Source organism: Papaver somniferum, chromosome 10 (assembly GCF_003573695.1).
Source record: "Papaver somniferum cultivar HN1 chromosome 10, ASM357369v1, whole genome shotgun sequence".
In the NCBI taxonomy this organism is placed as follows: Eukaryota; Viridiplantae; Streptophyta; class Magnoliopsida; order Ranunculales; family Papaveraceae; genus Papaver; species Papaver somniferum.
Genome location: NC_039367.1, coordinates 42,112,519 through 42,139,148, shown reverse-complemented (window position 1 = coordinate 42,139,148; position 26,630 = coordinate 42,112,519). Strand labels below are relative to the sequence as shown.

At 42.2% G+C, this 26,630-nt stretch overlaps 1 protein-coding gene across 1 annotated transcript; it reads left to right on the top strand.

Annotated features, from left to right (window-relative positions):
- The first annotated feature begins 13,876 nt into the window (after positions 1–13,876).
- LOC113315564 lies at positions 13,877–14,722 on the top strand. Its single transcript, XM_026563827.1, has 2 exons — positions 13,877–14,183; positions 14,280–14,722. The coding sequence occupies exons 1-2, from the start codon at positions 13,877–13,879 to the stop codon at positions 14,720–14,722; spliced, it is 750 nt and encodes a 249-aa protein (XP_026419612.1).
- The last annotated feature ends 11,908 nt before the right edge of the window (positions 14,723–26,630 follow it).

Below are 26,630 nucleotides of genomic sequence, written 5' to 3'. Positions count from 1 at the left end.
TTCCTCCTTCGGGTATTTGAGCCAAGAAGGGAATCCTTCTTCTACCAGAGTTCTCCAATTACTTGTGTATAAAAGAGGACCGACCCTTTTTCTCTTTTTTTTGATCGAACAACTTTTCCCGTTCGTGACTTTGGCTCGCCGAGCATTGCTGCCGTTGCCACCGCTGCGTACGCCGCCGGAGCTTGCTGCTGTTGCTATTGTTCGTCCGTAGAAAACTGTATCACGTCGCATGCATGAGCGAATGTGGGCCCCACCTGTGCATGCTCCGACCAAATGTGGGATTTGTTGTGCTTGCCTTGCTCGAATGTGGGACCCGCTGCGTGCCTGCTTTGATTAGGGCCGGCTGTGCCTGCTTCGACCAATCTGGGGCTAGCTGTGCCTGATCACCGTAAGACTCGCCGCGTGCCTGATTTTCCTGGGTCGGCTGTGCCTGCTTTTTCCTGGGGTCGGCTGTGCCTGCTTCAACCAATCTGGGGCTGGCTGTGCCTGATCAAGTGGGACCCGCCACGTGCCTTCTTTGTTTGGGGCCGGTTGTGCCTGCTTCGACCAGACACCAAACCTGTTGCCTCACCCAACACCAGACTTGCCCCTTGACGAACACCGACCTTGCCTTGACGAACACCGACCTTGCTGATTTGACGAACCCCGACCTTGCTGACGGACATCGCTGCCTCGACCGACACCGGCCTTGCTGTCTTGTTTCGTTCGAACACCGGCCTTGTCCCGTACAAAAGCTTTGTTACTTCTACAAACACCGGCCTTGTTGTTGTGACCAACACCGGTCTTGCTGACTAACACCGGTCTTGCTAACCAACATCGGTCTTCCCTTTGCTCGAACGTGGGACCCAGGCGTGCTTGCTTTGCCCAAACGTGAATCTTGTATGTTCGAACGTGGTGTTGGTACCGTTGTGTTCATGTCCTCCTACGACCAAGGGAGCATGCTTCACTGATAATAATGCCCAAGTCAGGAGGTGTTTACAGCTTCAAAGACATGCCAAACATAAATGATGAGTTGTTCACCACGTCCTTGCAACTATCTGAAAACATCGGTCCCACAAGATAACCCTTCTCCTATCGACTTCAAGGTTTTTCATGCTCCGCTGGGTCCTTATGAAGGATGGATAAGACGCATGGTGAGAAATGAGTACATCAAAGATAACTTAACCAAAGCGCAGATTATTGATGTAGCTTGCGTGTTGAAACGACTCGAGAGGATGTTAAAGTGGCTTCTGGTGCGAACGTTGAGGTGGATCCTGTAGAGAGTGTTGAAGCGGCTTCTTATTTAGTTTGATTCTCCCTCGCGAATTTCATGCTTCTTGATTGACCATCTCTCCTGTATTGAAGAAATCCCTTACTCCGTCCGTAGTGGCTGTTGCTATGATGAAGCTCAGGCACTGGTATCGACAAACGAACAACGGTTCTTAGCAGCAGCTATGATCAGAGGAGACTGGCAGGAAGAGGCGTGATAGCTTCCACGGAATGAAAAATAGGGAGACAGTCTCCTACCCACGAGCATCCACTAAGCCTTCGACTTGATAGACGTTGTCACGCTGGGTTCATGAGGCCATCTTTTCGTCTGCGTTGTGTTTCATAGACATCCAGGAATATCGCTGGTCTTTGAAAATACGTCTGCTCTCTTGAGTATATCCTCGTATTTGGACATCTTGGAATATAGCGTACTTGCGTCTCTCAGCATCTTTGAGATGGGTAGTGCTAAGCAGTCCCCAGTCACACTCCTTGGGAGACGAAATTCTGAACGCGTCTCTCATCGATGTGGTTGCTGTTGAGCCAGATATGGAATATCTTGGACATTGTTTCATCATTGTGGGAGTCGTGCATGTGGTACTGGAGTTGGAGTTGGCAGACGCGCAGGATGTTGTATCTCGGTGGTTTTCCTCTTGTTGTTTCAGGAAAACTGCTTACAGAAGGCTGAAGGTTGTATCGCATGTTGGTGAGATATATCCTCCCACGAACATTATGAGGCTCTTCATTACCGGCAGGCCTGGTTCTTTCTATCAGGGCAGATGTTGTTGTAGATGAGCGTTCAACAGCTTCACGAAGTCTTCCAACATGGAACGATAGACAAGAGTGATTCTCCCAGATTCTTTCTCGTGCGCGGACATCGTTGTCTTCCTGAGGCTGCTCCCTTAAGGTGTCGGCTCCAGTAGAAGATTGTCGTCATAGCTCATTGATACGGTACACCGGCATTCTTTAAACCAAATGGCATTACATCATAATAAAATTTCCGAGAGGAGTTCGAAAGGCAGTCTTACTTGCATCATGCTCGTATATCCTTATCTGATTGTAGCCGCAGTATCCATCCATAAAAGAGAACATGCCGTGTCCGCTGGTGGAATCCACTAACATGTCGATGTTAGGTAAATAAAAATCATCATTGGGGCAGCATCTATTCAAGTCTCTGAAATCCACGCAACACCTGATCTGTCCATTCTTCTTCTTTACCGGCACCACATTAGCCATCCAGGTCGGATGATGGATGGGTTTGATGAAGCCAGCAACCGGAAACTTCTGAATCTCAGTCTTGATTTGTTCTTCTACCTTATGCCTGAATTTCCTCAGGGATTGGTTAATCGGCTCGGATCCGGGTATGAAATGTAGATGGTGGGTGACCAGTTTTTCATCTAAGCTAGGCATTTCTTCATATGTCCGGGAAAATATGTCCTGGTATTCCTCGAGAAGTTGCACAAGTATCGTGTGTTCCTCCACAGACAAGGTCGAACTGATGGAGATAGGCCTGGGATATTCCTCATCCTCGATGTTGACCACTTTGAGCTCATCAGTTGTGGAATTGGTATCGTCATGCAGCTGTCGTGGAGCATCTGGTACTTACTCTCGTGGCTCGTCGTTGTTGTAGCATTCCATTGGGCGGAGAGACCGGGGGACAGTCTCCCCTGCTAATTGCTAACAGCGGCGTTGGTACACCGTTTTTCCTTTATGATCACGGCTCGCCACAAAAGTCCTCTCCCTATTCGTGTGAACGTGGGTCGCGGCTTCACAAGATGGAGAAGAATGCTTCGTCGGCAAAGATGCATCGTGCGTTTTGGACCTTAATGATGCAAGTCGGTCTTACTCCTGAATTTACGCCCAGTGGGGAGTGGGATGCAACGAACTTTGTCTGATTCTTTCCGCGGAGCTTCCATACGTGTTGGTTTGGTTTCCCTCGAAGTCCGTCATTGTAGTAGGCTTCTGTACGACCATGCCTGGGCGAACCTTGGATGTCCTGAGAGTCTTGAGAGTAATCACATTAGAAGACGCTCCTGTGTCGATAAGGCCATCTTGAACTCTGAATCCTTGTGCGTGTGGTGACATGTAGGGCACGGTTGTGACCTTCCCATGGTTGATTGCAGCAAAACGTCTCCGCCCGCTGATTCTTCGAGAGGTGTAAAAGTTCGCATAAACTTTACGCTAGAGAAACCGCTTCCTGATCCGCCGGCCTTCGGTTCATAGTGAAACTATTGACTTGAGGAGGATCGTTGTGAGGATCAGTCCCCAGTGTAGGAGTCTCCATGATAGGACCGCTCATATATGATGTCATCTTGATGAGGAGATTCCGTTTATCGCTTCTTTGATCAGGTCCATGTAGGCCCGCGCCGCTGAAGTACCTGCTCCGGGTGTGTTGAATGCGTTCCTTGTTGGCTCCAGGGGATGTCTTGGCTCTTGTGGCAACCGATCAATTGATATCTTGAGAAAAGTGAGTACCTCTTTCTGAGTTGCAGCCATGTCCGTCTGTGCCTTAGCAAGGACTTCTTGTCTCTCCATAAAATCCACCATAGTAATAGGGGGTTGTCCTCCTCTGGATCCTCCGGACCCTCGTCCTGAGGCACGAGTGGTAGTTTCCCTGGTGACGGACGGAGGCGTTATACTCGATGAGACGCTGGGATTTGCAGCTGCTTTGGCTCTGGTGATAGGAGGCGTCACACCCAATGGAATATCTCCTCCTGCTCCGCTGGTGCTGGTGGTAGAGGACGTAATTCCACGAGATAAATTGATTGCATTGACAGGTAACACCACCAATCGGGTATCAACGCCGAGAGTGTTGTCGGTGCTGGCTCCGTAAGGATTGGTTGCTGATTCAGACCTAAGATCCACCATTTTGCAATATGAACAAATTAAAATGAAATTGAAAATTTATTTTGCAACCGAGAGATTAATCTCCCACAGTGGTCGCCAATTGTTTATGAGTGAAAACTATTTCTGCCGGTTTTGGTAATTTGGGGTGTGTGGATGAGAAATGAATCTAAACCCTAAACAAATGCACTGCACGGGAGTGCTTGTGATTCGAGAAATCAATCTGTACAATTCTGGCTTAATCCAAGAAATGGCCGTTCCAGACTTGCTTCGTCACAAAGTGAAGGAGATGGGGTTGAGCTTAAGGAGGGAAGCGAAGAAGGTGTTGAGATTTTGAAGGTGTTGGCTGTTTTATGACTTGTATCAGAAAGATGAACTGGCTTGCAGGATGTAAGTTATCAGTTCTGGTTTTGAATACGACTGTATCAACACTTGGTTTCTGTCTTGTCTCTGTTTTGGAAATAGGGAGGAGAACCTGTTTATACAAGTCATTGAGCCTAACCCACGTCTCTCATGGGAAGTGGAGGAAGTGGAGTGATGGTGTAGTGGAGTTGTGTGTTAGTGTCACACGATCAGTCTTGCCCACTTCTCCCATAATCACTAACCATCCATGTCTTCCTAACACGTTCTTGTGATGGCGCGTTGCACGCTGCACGCTGTAAACCACCAGACCAATACCCCAGTATGTATCCCCCAGTTTGTGACATGCTTGATGTCTCGAATGTGTGGATGTGGTACCCACAGAAAGTAGCATGTGATGCTAGACTAAATAACTAAGTTATTTAAGAAGTCGATATTTATGAAATATCGTGTGTATTCTATGCAGGTAATGCATCGAATATATTCAGCATGTATGAAGCATCGCTATTTTAAGGCTTAACAGAGTAAGTCACGAATTTAAGCGTCTTAAAATAGCATCACGTCCAGCCATCTTCGAGTTATCATTTGGAGGCTATACAGGCAAGCCCTGATTTGGCTGATCACCCCATATGGAAGAGTGGTGGACGGTGATCGTGGCCTCACTGGTATCTTAACTCCTATCTTAGGATGTCCTTACAAGATGGCAAAGTTGGATGGACGAGATGACTTGTGACCCACATCTACGACCATCGGATTAAGGTTTAAGAGGTGCACAAGTACCCCTTTTCAGCTTGGTCGAATCCAAGCATGGGAGAGGCTTTTGGCAAAACCGATCGGGCATGCGTGTAGATGGCTTGCCGGTGTACACGTCCGTACCTCAATGTCCCATGGAGATGTGATCTAAGCCACTCGATTTGTCCGGCAAAGTTGAGTGGTCGAGATCGGTTTGCAATTGGAACCGCGCGACCATGTCTAGTTTGGGCGCACGAATCGAGGAATCTATCCATGGTCGGCCTTGGACGATTGGTCAAGCATGTAGACGGTCCCTCATCGATTGTGTTGACATGCGTGTGACCCTTTGAGTCTACATCTACACCCTCCATCTATGCATGCGAAGATGGATGGTCACGACTGATTTGCGACACATGTGATATGCGCAAACCCTAATTAGGGTTTCATGTCCACGCTACTTTGGCTGGATGAATTGGCAAGCTACGCTCCTCTTTTGGGGAGGACGACCATGTGGGTCCCACATTGGGCCGGTGGTGAACATGCCAATACCTGCCTTACGGCTATGGGTCTGATCTAAGCCATCCAAACATGCTGGCGAGGTTGGATGGTCGTGATCAATTTAAGACCTGCAGTGGAATTTCCTGCGACCTTAAAGCATCACGCCGGCCGAACTTTGGGAGAGCGTTTGCTTATCCCTGGCTAGGTCGTGAGGTGGTCGATTATGCAGGCGTGAAGGAGGCCCGCCAGTGTGCAGGACAACGCTTGTCCAACCGACCAGTGAAGTTGGACGACCGCAATCTTTTTGAGACCGACATTGGCAGTCTTGTGCGTACATTTTTCCAAGCTGCTTTATACCAGCCCAACCATCCTGCTCTAGGCTGGTGTTCGGTGGTTGGTTGGGAGGCGTGGTATGTATTCGACCGACCAGGGCATAAACGGGCCCGCTGGTGGTCATTAAGATGGTATCCTGCTCCTGCTGAGGATCGTCTAGGCTGGTTAAATCATGCGGCCAACTTGCGTGGTCGTGATTGTTTCTGAGACTGTCAGTCCAGATTCAAATATGCTCAATCGGGCTAGTATAACACACCGAGAGATGTATGCTCAATTGGGCTAGTATAACACACCGAGAGAGGTGGGCTCAATCAGGCTAGTATAACACACCGAGAGATGTGGCATGTACGGGTATTTCGTGCATTCCTCACTATTAACACTTGGAGATTCGTGTTACTCTGCTGAGAGCAACACTCAGTCGTCATGCCGCACTAATAATGAGAGTTCTGCGGGAACAACAAAGGAAATACAAGGCTAGTCATGCATTAATTAATAATGCTGTAAATTCACATGGTATATGGGATTGTTGCTACATGCTCCAACCTGGATGAATTTTGTGTATTTAACTCACAGAATACTGGGATTGTTGCCACATGCTCCATTCTAGGTGAATTATTAAAGTGAAGAGGTATTCATCACTTATCGGTGGCTTTATCCTTTGCAGGATGTCATCGTATAAATTTGGTTTTACAATTTTTGCCCTGAACTAAAATCCACCGTCAACAACTGTCAAAGCTCAGAAGACACAGTCAACCAAAAGGCCATAGCCACAACAAGGTCATCTACTCTTCAAGCGTGCAGCGCAAGAATATCATCACCTCTCTGTCTAGAAGACGCCTTCAACACTTTGCGAGGCCTCGGAGGATCCCAAGCCTGCTTAGAGGAAAACAACTTCAGAAACTAAAGAAAAATGCGATTGGGGACTACTCATCGCACTCGACGACCATCGAAAACTCATGAGATAACTCCAGAGACGCGGCTGAAACATTTTCTTGAAGAAATAGAGGAATCCACGATAAACAACATAACTCTCTCATTTCTACCTCTTCGCTATCCAGAATATTTCGTCCATGTGATATTCTGAGCATCCCAGTGTCGCATCTAAAAGAATACAATAAGCTTGTATCAAACCCCGTGGACGTGGAGTCAAGACGATGCAATGAAAGTAGGCTACACATGGGGATTACCATCATGGGACGCTTTCACTCCCCTCAACCAGGTTATTTCTGATTTCAACATCATCACTGTCGAAGTTTTACGAGCCACTGGAATTTCTCAACACAAAGCCGTACATGTGCATCGAAGACTCCAAAAGCACGCCACAGAGATACATTCACATGTTCGGCCGTGCCATCGGATCTAATAGAAATATAACTGGGGACTGCTCACCGCATCTCATTCCATACGATAATCCAAGATTCAGAAGATGGTTCGAAGGATGTCTCTTGGAACAAAGTCCTTGAAGACTTGATAACAGCACGTCGGTAACGAAACGTCTCCCAACTCATCTATTTCATCCAGTGGCTCCGGAAGATTTCGTCCATACAAGCATCCACAGCATACTGTCATCGCGATCAGAAGGTCCAGGACTGAACAACCTAAAATAAAGGATGGACCGACAACGCAACCACATCCATCCATCCCAAGAATGCAATGGAGTTTGGTAAATTTTGGAATCCACTAGAGAGACACTGCAGACAAAAACACGGATCCGGATGAGCGACTGAAAAAAGAAGAAAGTCAATACCTCTTTTCATACGGAAGGAGTTTTTAGAGTTTGCACAGAATAAAGTTTCCTTCTTGCTCCATGAACGAGAATAGATGACTTGGCGCGACTATGTTACCCCGGGCCCGCAATATCCCTCTTGAATTCTTCCAGAGTTTCACTGTCGGGACGTTTTCACCTCCTAAGCGAGCTCAAAACCTAAATATTCCCTCGTAAAGAGATAAGAAATTCTTTTCCGGTCAGATGGAGGGGAGTACCGTCAAAATACGAGTTCGTACGAGAATCATACAACAATTTTAGTAAGGAGCGGTAATTAGGGTTTCGACATCCCAAACCCTGATTTCGACAAAGTTGCCAGGCGTCATCACCACCGTTTGGTGGCCGAAGTTCCAGAGCCATCACCACCGTTTGGTATCCGAAGTTCCAAAACCAGTTCCCATCCTTCCACGGAACTGAAGCCAGTCGTCATCCTTCCACGGAGCTGAAGCCAGTCGACGTCATTCCACGGGCCCGCAACATCCCTCCTGAATTCTTCCTCGGTTTCACTGTCGGGCCGTTTTCACCTCCTAAACGAGCTCAAAACCTAAATATTCCCTCGCTGGGAGATATGAAATTCTTATCCGGTCATATGGAGGGGCGGACCGTCAAAATCCAAGTTCGTACGAAAATTCTACAATGATTCTAGTAAGGGGCACTAATTAGGATTTCGGCATGCCAAACCCTAATTTAGACAAAGTTGCCAGGCGCCATCACTACCATTTGATAACCGAAGTTCCAGCGTCATCACCATTGTTTGGTACCCGAAGTTCCGAAACCAGTTTACACCATTCTGCGGACTGAAGGCAGTTTCCACCATTCCGCGAACCGAAGCCAGTTTCCTCTCATTCCAAGCCGACCGACGCCTGCGACTCCCATTCCAAGCCGACCAACGCGTGCGGCTCCCATTCCAAGCCGACCGACGCCTGCGGCTCTTATTCCAAGCCGACCAACGCGTGCGGCTCCCATTCCAAGCCGACCAACGCGTGCGGCTCCCCTTCCAAGCCGACCAACGCGTGCGGCTCCCCTTCCAAGCCGACCGACGCCTTCGGCTCCCATTCCGAGCCAACCAATGCCTGCGGCTCCCATTCCAAGCCGACCAACGTCTGCGGCTCCCATTCCAAGCTGACAATCTACATCTCACCACTTCATGGTCTAGCCAGCAACACCAAAAGTAGAATCTATGCAAGGCCTCCAACACGAGAATCACGAACTCTCCTTACCTCTCGAAAAAGGTTAGCCGGGTCTTCTTGACCATCTTTTCACGACTTGTTATTTCGATTTTGTCCTCGCCCGTCACCATCTTATGCTTACCTCGCAACAATGCTCTTGTTCCGAGCTAAGCAGGGGACTTAATGTTGATGGTGGTTTTTAGCTTAGGGTTAAAATCGTAAAACCATACATCTGACATGATGTCACTATGACCACTAGCGCATTTATAGAATCAATCAGCATGCCTACGTAAGAATTACCAGGGTGCCTTTTTTTATACATGTGTCATGTTCCACGGCAGAACCCTTAGTATTGACCGACATCATCTTCGTACATACCAAACCCTAATTATCACGCCACTGTGCCAATGGCAAACCGTACTAGCCACATATCCGCGCCAAGGCATGCCAACCATGCCAGCCGCACCATCGTGCCAATGGCAAACCATGCCAGCCACGTCTCTGCGCCAAGGCATGCCAACCATGCCAGCCGCACCACCGTGCCAATGGAAAACCATGCCATCCACGTCTCCGCGCCAAGGCATGCCAACCATGCCAGCCACACCACTGTGCCAATGGCATGCCATGCCAGCCACATCACCGCGCCAAGTCATGCCAACCATGCCATCCGCACCACTGTGCCAATGGCAAACCAGGCCAGCCACATCTTCGCGCCAAGGCATGACAACCATGCCAGCCGCACCACTGTTCCAATGGAAAACCATTCCAGCCACGTTTATCGTGCCAAGGCATGCCAGCCATGCTGGCGCCACCATGCGCCAATGGCATGCCAAACCCTTGGCCCTAGCCATGTTGGCTGCACCATGCGCCAATGACATACTAAACCCTTGGCCCTACCATGCCAAGCCGTCCAAACCCTTGTCCCCACTATACCAAGCCATCCGCACCATTCTACCTTGGCACCACTATGCCAAGCCATCCACACCATTCTTCCTTGGCCCACTATGCCAAGCGGTCCGCATCATTCTTCCTTGGCCCCTACAATGCCAAGCCGCCCGCACCATTCTGCCTTGGCCCCACTATGCCAAGCCGTCCGCACCATTCTGCCTTGGCCCCACTATGCCAAGCCGTTCGCACCATTCTGCCTTGGCCCCACCATGCCAAGCCGTCCAAACCCTTGGCCCCACTATGCCAAGCCGTCCGCGCCATTTGCCTTTGCCCTACCATGCCGGCCTTCCATATGCGGCTACCAAAACGAAAGCGTGCGACAATCAACGGTCACCCTTCAATCCTAGATGCAAATCCTAGCCGTCCAAGGTCGCCAGACAACGCATGGTAACCTTTGGCCCAAAACCCTAGTTTTGGCCACGCCAAACTGCGCTAAGGCATGCCATGCCAGATGTGCCAATGGCATGCCAACCACCTCGCCGCCATACCATGCCAGCCTTCCCTATGCGGATACCAAAACGAAGGCGTGCGATGATAAATGACCACCCTTCAATCCTAGATGAAAATCCTAGCCATCCAAGGTTGCCAAACAACGGAAAGTAACCTTTGGCCCCAAACTCTAGTTTTGGCCACGCCAAACCGTGCCAAGGCATGCGATGCCACATATGCCAATGACATGCCAACCACCTTGCCGCGCCACGCCATACCGGCCTTCTCTATGCGGATGCCAAAAAGAAGGCCTGCAACGATCAACGGCCACCTTGTCATCTAAGATGCAGATCTTAGCCGTCCAAGGTTACCAGCTAACGCATGACAACTTTTGGCCCTAGTTTGGTCGCGCCTAAACAAAGCCAAAACCCTAACTTTTGGCCGCGCCTAAACCAGGCCATATTAAAGCCATACCGAGCATGCTTTCATGCCACTGACTACCAAATGAAGGGTTGCAATAATCAACGACTACCTTTCCTCTTAAGATGCAAAATCTCGACCGTCGAAGGTCACCGAGCCGACAAGTCTCCCAAGCTCGACTTGCCAGACGACAACAACATGCTACATGTTTTCCACGAAAACACTCGAGACATCAGCGCATATCACAAATTGGGGGATGCTCATTGGGTATTGGTTTGGCGGTTTACATAGTGCGGCGTACACTACGCCCGTTATAAGAAAGTGTCATAAGGATGAGGCGGTTAGTAAATACACGGAGTAATGGTGAAACGCTTTCTTTTATGGAACATAAATTCCAGGCATTACCGGTTACCACCTCCTCCCATTTACTCACCCGTTTTCCACTTCTTAATGAGACCAGAGTACGTTTCACTTCGACTTGTATAAATAGGTATTACTTATTTCCACCGAATAACAAGTTCAGGTCAGGAGCATACAACACTCAGAAAATATTTGCTAGCTTTCCATATGTTAGCTTCCCACTTTCTGATACAAGTCGTGAAACAACTACTCTTCCAGAATCACCTATTCTGGTCTCAACACTCTCTTCGTTTCCCTCCCCAAAACCAACCATTCTCCTTCACTTTGTGACCGAAGCAAGTCTGGAACGACCATTTCTTGGTTTAGGCCAGATTTGTACAGATTGATCTCTCGAATCTAAAGTACTCCCTTGCAGTACATTGTTTAGGGTTTAAACTCGTTTCTCACCCACACACCCGAAATTACCAAAATCAACAGAAATCGTTTTCACCCTCAAACACTAACCTAGTATTTGTCTTGTTTAAAACTGAAAGGTCTAAGTTATTATTTGAATAATTAGAACCTGATGAGAAAAATAGAGTTAATTCTGATCTTTATTTTGGTCTTATCGAACAAGCGACTGTATTTGTACAATCGGTTTAGCAAAGGAACTAAAGTGCTTAGTCGATTTTTGGTTTGCTAAACTATTAGGGAAAATTGCTTCCGGCAATTGTTTCCTTGGTAACATATCAAAAAAAGATTACTTTGTAGTTTCGGTTTTGATATTGGTTATCAAAAATGGTGTGTGGAACCCTCGTGCTTAACTCTTATAGGTTTTGCAAGTCTTTTGAGATTTGTAAGATCCTTTCGGTTTGTCCTTTATTTTCTCGTACCTTTGTCATTTTGTGACAAAAAGGGGGAGAAATATATGAAGTAAACAAGTGATTTGGTATCACTGAGGAAAGGACAATGGTGCTTAAATGTTATATCTAACCAAAGAGTAAAGCATAGACTAAGGGGGAGTAACATATCATATGATGATGGAAATAACAAAAACGTGCGGATTGAAAATCTACCTATCTTACCTTTAGGGGGAGTATTAGCTATGTTATTATAATGTCAACAACGGCATTTATGGATTGAATGTATACATGTTATTGTACTGTTGAATTTGGGAATTAAGCGTATGTGTAATGAATTCTTGTAATTTGTTTATCCATATGATGTAAGAGTTTTGTCACTAAAATTGACAGCGGGGGAGATTGTTAGAGCATAGCTCGGTTGAACCCACCAAGCGTTGGTTGTCATTTTAGTGAATCAAAACTCATTTAAAGAGTCGCTTGATTATTTACTAGAGTCAACTTCGTATAGGTTAGCTAGAAAGTTACTAGGATATGAGACTTACAAGTATTACGTGATGACTTGAAGAATGTGAAGAAGTAAAGAGATACAACGACGACATCATCCTTCCACTTGAGGTTAGTAATATTTGACTTGAATTGTTTCATTCCTAACGTATCTTTCAAGTCGTGCATATTGAAAACATAACTGCGAAGCTGTGAATGATTATACTCTTGTTAGATATAGTATTAAGGAATTACAATACGAAGTATAACGTCTATCTTTTGAACTTCATATATAAGACATCGACATAATCATATGAATGCTATTGTGATTATGTATGGGTATAGGTGAAGATTCGTCCTAGGAAATAATGTTTTACATTCGTTTAAAGGAAGTAAATTCATAAACTTATTTTATGAATCGAAAGGGAAATCGCTAGGATTATTGGTATTGTCATTCATTGCAAAGATTTGGATTACCAATATGTGTGTTTAGTATAATCGCTCATAACTTGTTTATGTATTTTGGTAAAACTATTCACAAGGCCTGACTTTTGTATTGGTATGACTTTTATTAGTGAAACCGATCTTAAGTAATCACCTGAGATGGTATGATCGATATTTGTAATTGGTGTGACCATTTCTATTCATTGGGTGACCGATCCTAGAACTTGGTTCGGACTAATCAAAAGATGTTTGATCGATCCTTGTAGTAGGTTAACAAGTTTTAGTAATTGGTGTGACCGATCCTATAACTTGTGCAACCGAATACAAGTTAGATACCATATATATGTGGTAACCGGTCCTAGTACCTAGTCAACAAAATTTTGGTAACTAGTGTGACCGATCCTAGTACCCACATGGAGGTAGAACCGAAACTTGTTTTGATAGAACCGTTAAACCCATGAATGGTGATTGAATGTTTTTGATCAATCACATAGTTCTTGGAAATCAGATGAACCAATTCTAAACTTTCTGGGATATAGTAGGTACGGATGTGATTAACTCAGTTCAATTCTTCTTTCAAAATGGATGGCTTATTCCTAATGCAAATCCAAGTCATGTTATCATCATCCCTAAAGAGCCAGGAGCTGATGTTATTGAGAAATTTCGTCCCATTGCCCTGAGTAACTTTCATTTCAAAATAATTGGAAACATCTTGGCTAACAGGTTAAGCCCAATCGCTTCTAAAATTATTTCTCCTCAGCAAAGAGCTTTTCTTAAAGAGAGGAATATTTTCGACTACATTGGCATTACTTCTGAGGCTATAAACATGCTCGATTATAAGTCTTTTGGAGGTAATATTGCTCTTAAATTCGATATTCGAGAAGCGTTCGACACCCTAAATTGGGATTTTCTTATTCAAGCGCTTCAAGGTTATGGTTTCTGTGATAAATTTGTGGGGTGGATTTGCTCCATTTTGCATTCATCTAGATTGTCCATTGTGGTTAATGGAAAGGCTATGGGCTATTTTGGTTATACGTGTTCGTCAGGGTGACCCTCTTTCTCCCATTCTGTTTTGCTTGGCTGAAGATGTTCTTAGTAACGCAATCTCAAACGCTTTTAAGCAGGGGATGGTGCATCACATCTCTTCTCCGAGAGGTACAATTTCTCCTTCCCATGTGCTGTATGCAGATGACATCATGGTCTTCTATAGAGGAACTAAGCGTGATGTTCAGGCTCTTATGCGTATTTTTGAGAAGTATGGTCAGAATTCATGCCAATTTATTAGTGCAGCCAAGTGTACAATCTATGCAAGTAAACATATTTATGACAGAATTTTCTACAGTCGCGGCAGCTTATAATATTCCGATGGTTACTCTTCCTTTTCAATTGGCGTCCCAATCTTTCAAGGCAAACCAAGAGCCTCTCACTTTAACGAGATTATGGATAAAATCAAAATTAAATTTGCGGCTTGTAAAGGTAAATCCTTATCTATGATGGGAAGAGTGGAGCTTGTCAAAACCGTGATAGCCAGTTCTGCTTTGTATAGCTTTCATATCTACAAATGGCCTTCGTCTTGCATTCAAACTCTTGAGAAATGGATTAGAAACTTTGTGTGGTCTGGTGATATTAATACCACACATCATAATTCTGTGGCCTGGGACAAGGTGTGTCTCCCTGTGAATGAAGGTGGTCTTGGTATTAAGTCTATGAGGAGTTTAAATGATGCTTCCCTAATGAAAACGACTTGGAAGATTATGACCGTTAACTCTGTCTTTGGTAACTTTATTAAAGTTCGTTTTATAGGAGCTGCTTATAAGAAGTCTTCTATATGGCATGGTTTCAAAGAATAGTGGAGTATTATTCAAGAAAAGTTGATTTGGCTAGTTGGTCATGAGAAGAATATAGATTTCTGGAATGATAATTGGTGCATTAACATGGATTCCTCTATTGCGGTTTACCTGGAGTTAGATAACTCAAATCTGCACAACTCTGTTGCAGAGTTTATAGTTGATGGTGAGTGGCAGTTTCCTTCTTACATGCCTGAGCTGGAAGGCCAAGTTCAGCAGCTGATTAGGGAAACTCCTTTTGCTTCTCATATAGAAGATAAACAAGTGTGGAAGGTGAGTAAATCTGGTGGTATTACGATGAAGGATGCATATGATTATTATAGGCCTAAAGAGGTTGAAAACCTAGATTTCAAAGATCTGTGGGCTATTAAGGATCCTCCTCGTCGAGCCTGCACGGTTTGGAAGATTATTCATAACAGAATAGCTGCGGATGACAATGTAAAATGTCAGGGTGTGGATACAGCAAACTGCTGTAACATTTGTCCTACTCCCCGATGTGGTGAAACTCAACATCATCTCTTTTTGGACTGTGTTTTTGCTAACTCTCTCTGGAGTTGGATCATTCAGGTGTTCCGTTATCAGTTAGACTGTTCGAGCGTTGGCTTAATGTTTGCCTCAGTTAGAAGATTCGCTGGCTGCTCTTAGACGAAAAACCTTCTCTGGATTGCTGTGGCGAGATGTTTTTGGATTATTTGGTTTTGTCGTAACAAGATCAGGTTCGATCATCGTGTCACCTCTTCTAATCAGGCCATTACTCATCTGACTAACCTAATTGTGGAATCGAGTAGGCACAATGGTGGTTTTTCTTTTTAAACTTCCGCAAATAAGCTAATCCTGGATTTCCTGGGTATTAAGCGTCTATCTCCTAAAATGCCAAAAGCGATAGTGGTTAAATGGCAGCCTCCTCCTCCCGGTTGGATTAAAGCCAACATATATGGGTGTTCAATTGGTAATCCGGGTCCTTCTGGTTGTGGTGTGGTCTTCCGGGACTCCAATGGTCTGGTGAAAGGATGTCTAGCTCAAAACTTGGGGATCAACAACTCTTTATTTGCTGAGCTTTGGGGCGCAATTTATGCTCTTCGTTTGGCCCGCACAAATAGAGTACGTAGGATTTGGTTGGAGTGTGACTCCACTTTTGTTTTACAAGCTATTAAAAATCCAGAGTTAGTCCCATGGAAGTTATTGACTCATTGGAATAATTGCTTGAACTTCGCCTCTTCTATCCAGCTGGTTTGTATACATGCATATCGAGAGGGTAATTAGGTAGAAGATTTTTCGGCCAAGCATGGTGCTATAGTTGAGTCTCGTTGGTGGACGGATCCTCCAGTGTTCGCAAGACGGAAGATCCTCATAGATAATTCTATACTTCCGTTATATCGTTTTCATAATATGTAAGTTTTGTGTTTCTTTTGTTTTCTTTATTTTGTTTGTTTTGCTTCTCTTTGTCTTGTTGGAGGTAAGGTCTAGTCCCCCTTCTTCTTTTTTCATGTTTTAATAAAATTTGCTACCCAGTGTGCCTTTGCCATGGGTAGTTTTCTTAAAAAAAAAAAAAATCGTTTCCAAGATTGTAAATATGAAAAAGGATTTACGAAGTAAAGATGTCGACATACTTTGAACATGTGCAGTAACTCTTACCTTTTATTTTTCAAAGATATTCCTTAATAGCTAAAGGAAAGAATCCCGGATCGAAATAAATTGAGAATCTTTTAATTAAGGTTTTTTGTTTTATATGACTTTAATTTCCAGTAATTAAAATGCATATCTTTAGAAAATAAAAATTAGTAATGTGCATTTACTAATTGGAGATTTTCTACTGAGATATCGGTCATTAATTGGACAAAGCATTTCCAGGAATTATGAAAATTTTTTTTGGCTTTAATGCATATCTTTGAGAATATTCGGTTTTGGAAATTCCTTGGTGTCAAAACTTCCTTGGTCTATAGATATTGAAGTTTGCATTTCGAGAAAACTAATCCTCAGAGCCAGCAAAACTACCTAGTTGTGTTGTTACTGGTAGGTTTATAAAGAGTACCTACAATGATAACTCCAAGTGCACAGTGTCCTTATGTAACACAGGGCAAGCACAGGTTGATCCTCAGGGACAAGGTGGGTGTAGAGTTGAAGCTTTGGTCTCACCACAACTGACTTAGAACAAAAAGTAACCAAAAAGGTTTTTTTTTTTTGCCGATACAGCTAGATGATGGTAGTGACTGAAATAACAAAAACGAAAGCAAAGAGTAATCTACAAGCAGATAAACAAGGTGCTAGGGAAGTCGAATCCACCGCTTAACCTACATTAAGTCAATTCAGTCTCAATACTATTCTTGTCCCTTATAATGGACACCGGTGGTATTCCGCCTATCCAGCACAATTTCAGGAGGATGGTTTAGTGTCACTAAGATGATTCCTAATCTTAGTATTAGCTTCCCTCTCACAAAACAAACTAAACACAGATCAATCACTTAGATAATTAAACAAACTTGATATGGATATTCTAATCGCAACTACGGTATCCCTCCAAAGTACTAACTGTCTTCTCAGGGCACAACTAGTCTAAGGATCAAAGAACAATCAGTTAAGCACGAGTTGTGGCACAATCAACATAGTGTTATTCTAACTACAATGGATACATGGCATACACTGTGAGATCATAGTGCTGAAGGCTCATATTATATTTATACAAAACATTATAGCACAGCAAGAACAATATCAATACATGAACCAAACTTAGCAATAGATTAACGGTTTCATCTAAACCATAACTATGAAATTAGAATATCATGGAGACAATAAAATCAAACATGAACTACTGCTTGGTGCACCGGCTAATCCGGGCATGAATTTTACATTACACTTCATTCTCTATTTATACACAATTTTCACTCAATCACTTAGAATTTGATAATTAGAGAATACCCACTCACCAATAACATGTTTTCTGACAAACCCCTTCTGCAATTCAACTTTACATCTCCTTGATTTGATGTTTGCTTTAGCTGTGAAGAAACCCTAGTCTTATCTCTCTCAATCATAGCTTCTAGGGTTACTGTTTTTGATAAGGGAGAAGATAAGATGGAGAGAGATAGAAACTAGGAGATTGATTGATGGCTCTTGAGAAGGTGGTTGTGCTCATAAGTGGTCGGGAGTGGAGGTGATTGATGGAGGAGAAATGGTGGTTTTGCAGAGCTTGTAGGAAAGAAGAACACGAAGTGAAGGTGTGTTTGGTTCTGCTCGAATAGGGGAAGGATATAAGGTGCTTGGGTGTGAGGCGGCGGGAGTATCAACTATTGATGTACTGTGTGAATATGACGTTCGATGTTCAGCAGCTAGATTGAATCTGACGGCTCGCATTAGAAACGGGTTTGGGTCTTGGTTTTTTATTTCTTCTAAGCCCATGTCTTCTTCAAAGCTAATATCTCAATCCCACACCTAGTTTTGAGTCTTGCAAACCACATTCTTCACTTGCGGATGAGGTGCAAACAATATTCTTCACTGCCTTCTAGCGGGAGTCTTTGTTGTCTCTCTTCCATCGCCACAAATTCTCTGTTCTTTTGGCTTCTCTATTCATCCAAGATTTATTTAGTACCTAAAAACACAAAATTAATTAGTACAAGTATTTATTATTGAAAACAATGTAAATACAGAATTTGGGATAATATATGATTTTAAAGCACAAAAGATGAGGTAATTTCCAATAAGAAGGTGTAGAAATATGCACTATTTGGCACTCATCAAATACCCCCAAACCTGAATTTTACTTGTCCTCAAGTGAAACAGAAATTAAGAAATCCTAACTATACCACTGTCGCTGGTCTATCAAATGCATTTAGCGTATGCACTAAGCCTTTAAACCCCCAGGTGTCCCTAGTGGACGAGTTGTAGTCTCGTGAGGGTTTACCAGAGGTGTACCCACAAAACCTTCGCCACTTCAGAGCGTAATAGAGTCCCAAGCATCCAAGGAGCTATGAGGACATATAGTTTCTGCATGCTAGTAACACGAAGTTAGAAATACCAAAGAATGCATTCTCATCCTTAAGAGTTGAGCGAGAAATAACCATACCATATGAAAGAATTCAGGTTCGAGAGTGATCACAAGCCTCGACTTCTGCCTCACCAATAGGGTTTTACGATAATTGCACTCAAAAAGACCGCATTTTTAGTCTCTCATGTCTGCAGACATGAATAAAGAGAGAAATCATGCACACGTTGAATGGTGGGAAGGAAAACCTTCCGAAATAATTTCTGGAGACTCCATAAAATTGTGGACAAAAAGGATCTTTTCTGATGATTTCTAAGAAAGGAAATCGACCATTAGAAAGGATGGGAGTACTCACTTACCTTCACATCTGATCGACAATCAACACCACTCTCACAACAACCGTAGAAACGTCCTCGATCTTCAACTGTTGATGATGAAATCTTGAACTTCTTAGAAGTGACAACTTCTAATTTTTCTCTTCAATTTCCTTGTTGCTTGAATTTTCCTCTTAAATTCTTCTTCTTTACCATGGTGTTTATTAAACAGAACTAAAAACAAACTGTAATAAATATTATTTTTTATGTTTTTTTTAATAACACAAGTTGAAAATAAAAAAATAATAATTAAACTACTAAAGCCATGGATGAAGTACTTTATCACTTAATTTTTCACAACCTGTATTGTCTTGATTTCATGAACTTCACTAATTCTCATCTTTTTCTGTTTTCTTTGCTCTTGTAAAATACCTCTTCAAATGTGTATCGAATTCTGCTCTTTGTATCGTATATTCACTTTGAATAGGAACTTTTTACTTTTCCTTAAATTTTTGCATGTAAACCTCGGACTATTTCAACTTTCTTCATGTATTCTGACGTTGCTCTGCTCGTTAATGATGATGTGTTTTTATGGATCTGTTGATGTTGTCGAGTGAGAGAGAGCGGTGCTAACTGTATATCAAACTACAAGAGGAGTTTTCATCTTTAGACGTCATCCTCATGATTGACGGAATTAACACTCAAGAGATTAAAAATAGTGCTGAAAGTGGTGCGAAGTTGGGTAGCTCACCATTCCTACCCGGAATTTACGTACGGTGACACACACTCTAAAAGTACTTTTTAGATAGTCAGAAAAATTGTAGGTCGGTGCCTCGCTTGATGTAAAAATAGGTAGTCTCCACTAAGGGTGATCACAACTCTAATATCAAATATCTTTGCAGCACCTAATTCGCCCACCGACATGGTTAAATCCAATTTTAACGCTCTAACAACTAAGAAACCCGATTGTGTTCTCCAGTACTTCCAAGTTTAGTTATTTCGGTCAGATTCTCTATGTAAACATAGATAGAAGCATGCTAGTGATTCTAAAATATCTAAAAGTTGGAGGTTTTATGCAAGTATTTACATTTTTTTTTGAATTTTTTATTTTATTTAAATAGCTGATAGGCGCATTTATGTGTCTAATTTGTCCTCAATGTTTCGTACTGTTAGTACTCGTTTTCGTCCTTATTATGGTGTGTTGTGTGTTTGTAGGTAATTTTTGGAAAAATCGGCTCGAAAAGTTGCCCGAGGCACCCTTGGAGGACATTTGTTATTCGGACTTTCGTTATTGGTTAAGGAGAAGCTCAATTACTAAAGGGCACCTCAGGTCACCCTAAAAAGCAGCTGCTATTCACACACCGGAATTGGTTAAGGGGAGGTCATCTTTTCCATTTGAATTCTGTTTTTGGCGGGAGAACTATACTCCACATGCGTATTCTGCTGGATTGATTTTGGAAGAGACTTAGCCGGATTTCTCTCATGGTTTGAGTAGATACAAACCTGTTTCACCTAAACACGGAAGGTATGCAAGTTGGTTTCGATAAAATAGGAAGGTTACATGGAACAGACGGAAGTAAATATTTCCGGCTGGTGATGCTTTATATGGAAGTTATATGAGTTTAACTCTGTTTGGATTGTTTCTGCACGAGTTTGAGTTTCCTGGATCGTGTAAGCAACGCATTTGGATATATCACCACCAGAAGACGCGCATGAAGAGAAAAGGGGAATAATATCTCCGGAAAATGGCAGGATATTATTCTCGAGTAAAGAGGAGAATTATTTTCATTTATTCGAGATAATTTGGAGGAGCCGTGGGTATATAAACGAGTCTTGGGAGATTTTTTGGGGGATGAAGGGTTTAGGGGTCAAGCAGAGACCAGAGAGAGGTTGCAGAGGCGAAGAACAGGAGTTGCAGGAAAGCTTCCTGCTGCTGCTGTAGAAGAAGACGAAGAACGGACCTCCCAGGACCGTCGTTCTTAACCAGCGTCAACATCAGTTTCTCTTTGTCGTTGTTAAACAGCAGTAAGCTTTTATCGTTTATTTATGGACGCCTCTTGTGGGTCTTAGATTTACTGTTGTATATCTTTCCACTCTTTTAATCATATTTTCAGCATCAATTATGTATTTTGAGAACATGATTAATATGAGTAGCTAAACCCCAATACTAGGATGACGGAGGAAGCCATTCTTTACGCATGGGTAATTCTATTTAATTCTTTTATGACTATTTGCACTATTCTAAATTGATTTATGATTTTTCTTGATTATTTGTGATTTTGTCTGATGGTGTATGCTTAGTCCTAGAGATTTTTGATGCATCATTCTTATGATTTACAACTAAAACTTTATAAAATCTACCTTGGCAAAGATTTAGAGTCGATGTTTGCTATTTTATGAACTTTAATTGTCCGGAATTAAATATTGAACTGCATGAATGTGAGAATTGGTGGAATCCCGAGTCCCAGTAACTCTCTTCATCTTGTTAATATTCTTGTATATATAATTTTATTAAATCTAAAAAATCTGCTTTCACAAGTCTTAGAGTTCGAATCCTTTTTACTACAACCCCATCAAAAATCTTAATCAAAATGGCGCCGCCGACGCGGACTTGTTTATAGATTTGTTTTTAGGTTTATTTTTTTTTATTTTTTTTTACTATTATTTGTTCCTTTTTACGTTTCTTTTTGTGTCTTTGATTTACAGGTTCGAAGTGAATACTAAGGACTTGGGAACAAAAAGCTTAAAGCTAAAAGCTAAAAGAGAAGAAAAAAAAGACATAATTTGTTTTTTAGGATTTAATTTTTATTATTATTATTTTTTTGTATATAGCTTTTATTTATTTTTTTTAGAATTTGTAAATAGGCTTTATTTTTCATAATTTTTGTAATTTTTAGACTTTTTATTTGGACTTTATTCTGGACTTTTGGACTTTTTTTTTTTATTTTTTTTAACCCTACGGAAGGGTCTTATTATTAATAAAAAATATTATTAAATTATGTGCAGAGAAGGACGGTGATTACAATATCACCTCGTCCCCTCGGGTTCGCACACGGCATAGGAGTCGTGGCCCGAGTCGACGACAACGGTTCATCCCCCGTCTGGTATGGGAGGTAAGCTTTCGAAACACCCGCGAATCCCCTGTCAGCGGGTTTACTGTATTCCTTAAGGTGATTCATTGATTGAGGACGAATTTGGACTGTTTTTAAATTCCTAGTAAAGGGCAAGGCTTGGCCAATACAAGATAAGGGTTCGTATTTCATTACCGCTCCCTTCTTGCCCGCCTTAGGAAAACGAAACCTAACGCGAACCCAAGCTTAAAACTTGATTAGAACGAGACCGATAGGGTATCGCGCTTATCAGGAAAAAAATTCGAAGGATATTGGTTATTTTCTTAAGCACACCTCGAAGTTCATGATGGTTTCTGTGAGTTGAATGCGTGACTGCGCCGCCTTGTGATAGCGGTGAGGCCTTGGGTATCAAAGCTCCACTGAGCTTCCCTCGCCTCAATTCAACTTACTTTGACTCAGATTGATTCCAGAGGGCTTTGCTTAAATTGTAACGAATTCCCTTTCGAAGGATTAGAAGCTGGTCTAGAAACAATCTAAGTGGAGCCATCATGCTTTTTGTTTGCTAGAAATCAGTAGGTTTGATTTGGTCGAGTCATCCTTGTTTGTGATTGTATAGAATTCCCTTGTAATTAAGAATGACGAACTGGTATGACAGAAGCCAATAAAATGAGTATCGATCTGAATTTGAATATGGACATCATCATTTTTATGACCATGGTGGGAATAGTAGTTGGGAATGCCAACCTTTTCAAGGTTATGGTTCATACCATGGTGAGCCCAATTACTATCCACACGCGAATTGGTCTTACGAGCAAGAAAATCAGGAACACTGTAGTACTGGTTACTCGTTTTTGGAAACTAGTCCTGATTATGATATTTCTGAACCTGTTCCATCTCTAGAAGAGACCAACAACGGATTGAAAGGACGTATAAACGTTTAGTTACAATGAATAGTTAAAAAGAAGAGTGTACACAATATTCTGAGATGATAAACGAGAGTGGTGAACGTATAAGTGTTATGCTCAGTGAAATTCAGGCACGTCTAGAGGCAGAAAATGAAAAGTTGGCTAATGCTGCTCGAAATAATCTAAATTTCCAAAATAGGGTTTCTAATTCTACCCTTGATATCAATAGTGAATATTTGCCTAATTTAGAGGACGAGGCTAGAATAAAAGACACTACTTATTTAGATAAGGTTCAATCATCTTTGTACTATTATGATGATGAGGATAGTAGTAATGAAGAATCTGAAATATGTAGGCATAGCGATCAGGAATCTATTAATCCAATTGAGCTTTATAATGATTATATTATTTCTAGTTCAAATCCAAATAATTTTTATGATTATTCACCTATTCAAAAGGACGAGGATTTGATTAGGGATACCACCGTTTTAGACGATGTAGTTTTTCCTTTTGATTACGAAGCAGATAGTGGTTTAGAGGAACGGGTTTATTCCGAAAATGATGTTTTAGAGTCTAGCGGCTTAGAAACAATAGTATTAGATGAAGAAGATATACCCGTAGAGATGAGTAAAGATGCACTACCTGATAATAAATTAGAATAATCAATTGACCATTTTCAATAATTTAATGATCCAGAAATTAGGGAGATTGTAACTAGTCTATCTAGAGACACTGAAAACTCTAAGTTTGGGGGTGATTATCACCTTCCTAGTGCCTTACCTTTAACTCTCAGAAAGTCCCTTCACTTAGGACTTGATATCTCTGCCTCGACAATTTTACAAGATTACCTTCATACTCGTTTTCCCGAACCTAATGATGTCCAGGAAGAAGTTCAGTTGTTAGAAACCCATCCTCTGGTTGATGTGGTTTGCGCAGGCTATGATCCCCAGATTGACTTTGTTTTCCCACCAAACAGTTTTCTTCCAACTGTGGGAACGTTTATATTCCAAATGTGTCGTATATTAAATTGTGAGACTAAACCTAAATGCTTTAGGAAATTAGAATCGACACATTTGCTTAAGAATGACCACTACTCTCATTGTGGTCAATTACGTAAGTCAAATATTATTGACTTAGAGGATCCTCAGTTATTTAGGTTATTATTGTGCGCTTCTAAGATCATATTTGAGTTTTTCCAGACTCTAGAACCTAATGATTCGGATCCCACCTATGAAGAAACGCAGCCAATGAAAATTTTCTATGTAGACCCTTTCTTAGAACCTGAACCTGAACCTGAACCACAATTAGATATAAATTTCTTAATCAGGAAACTAGGTAAGGGATTGCTTGTCTTGTTCACTTTCTTGGTTCATTGCAGTTTCTTTTGGTCAGCTCTTTTTGGTTTTAAAGACCCGCAGTTATTTCGAATGTTACTTTATGGTTCGAGTTGACTAATCCTTTCCTAAGTCTGGATGAAGACTATAAACTTAGCACTTCTTGGGAGGTAACCCATTCACACGCAACACGGTAATATCTTTCCTTAACTCTTTTGCTTCAAATAGTGACAGTTTGTCCTTGTTCATGCTTTTAAATTATCTTTAGAACATTGAGGACAATGTTAGATTTAAGTTTGGGGGTATGGGAGAAACTTTTTAGTTGCAATTATTAAACTCCAGAGCCTAGAAATTTATGCCTATTAAGGTTTGCACTAACCAATCTAAGTGGATGGGAACGTCTTGGTTGTAGGAGTTGAGGAACCAATCTGATTAGATGGAAACATCTAAAGAGTCTATTCATAAAAGCACAGAGCTCAGGTGTTAGAATTAAAAAACATGATAGTTTCGCCATATTTCGTGATGGAAACATCGAAAGAATCCTGATCACTTCTTTTTCTTTTTATCTTTTTATCATTACTAGGGTGAAATAGAGTGACTGAGATACCCAAAAAAAAAAAATTGAGACTAGACCATTAGACCAACCGGAATAAAATTCAATAAAGTCAACCACTTGAACCCTTGTATATGCCAGTTGGATTGACCTAGAGTTAGGATTATCGACCACTGGTTCCCTTGTATATTCCAGTGTGTTGATATTTGTCCAGACCAGTATCTCAGTCCATTAGGATAGGTTCACCTTAGTTAAACTTCATTTACGCTTTTTCTCTTCTTAATTTATGTGATTGGTTGACTCCGATTTATGATGTCCAGAAACTATCTGAGTAGAGCTCTGTCACTTTATATGAATCTCAGTATGCTTGAGTGTAAACTCATGTACAACAATTGGAATTTCGCATCAGGGTACTTCCTCCTATAGTCAATGATTGTATGCCAACCAAGGAGATTTTTTAGTGCCTTCCAAGGTTCTGCGTAAATAGCTAGGGTCTGGAGTATTGGTTTTTGTGGGTACACCTCTGATAAACCCACCCGAGATTAACTCGGTCACTTTTCAAGAATAATTTTTGCTCGAGGACTAGCAAATAATAAGTTTGGGGGTATTTGATAGACGAATTTATGTGTCTAATTTGTCCTCAATGTTTCGTACTGTTAGTACTCATTTTCGTCCTTATTATGGTGTTTTGTGTGTTTGTAGGTAATTTTTGGAAAAATCGGCGTAAATAGCTAGGGTCTGGAGTATTGGTTTTTGTGGGTACACCTCTGATAAACCCACCCGAGATTAACTCGGTCACTTTTCAAGAATAATTTTTGCTCGAGGACTAGCAAATAATAAGTTTGGGGGTATTTGATAGACGAATTTATGTGTCTAATTTGTCCTCAATGTTTCGTACTGTTAGTACTCATTTTCGTCCTTATTATGGTGTTTTGTGTGTTTGTAGGTAATTTTTGGAAAAATCGGCTCGAAAAGTTGCCCGAGGCACCCTTGGAGGACATTTGTTATTCGGACTCTCGTTATTGGTTAAGGAGCAGCTCAATTACTAAGGGGCACCTCAGGTCACCCTAAAAGGAAGCTGCTATTCGCACACTGGAATTGGTTAAGGGGAGGTCATCTTTTCCATTTGAATTCTGTTTTTGGCGGGAGAACTATACTCCACATGCGTATTCTGCTGGATTGATTTTGGAAGAGACTTAGCCGGATTTCTCTCATGGTTTGGATAGATACAAACCTGTTTCACCTAAACACGGAAGGTATGCAAGTTGGTTTCGATAAAATAGGAAGGTTACATGGAACAGACGGAAGTAAATATTTCCGGCAGGTGATGCTTTATATGGAAGTTATATGAGTTTAACTCTGTTTGGCTTGTTTCTGCACGAGTTTGAATTTCCTGGATCGTGTAAGCAACGCATTTGGATATATCACCACCAGAAGACGCGCATGAAGAGAAAAGGGGAATAATATCTCCGGAAAATGGCAGGATATTATTCTCGAGTAAAGAGGAGAATTACTTTCATTTATTCGAGATAATTTGGAGGAGCGTGGGTATATAAACGAGTCTTGGGAGATTTTTTGGGGGATGAAGGGTTTAGGGGTCAAGCAAAGACCAGAGAGAGGTTGCAGAGGCGAAGAACAGGAGTTGCAGGAAAGCTTCCTGCTGCTGCTGTAGAAGAAGACGAAGAACGGACCTCCCAGGACCGTCGTTCTTAACCAGCGTCAACATCAGTTTCTCTTTGTCGTTGTTAAACAGCA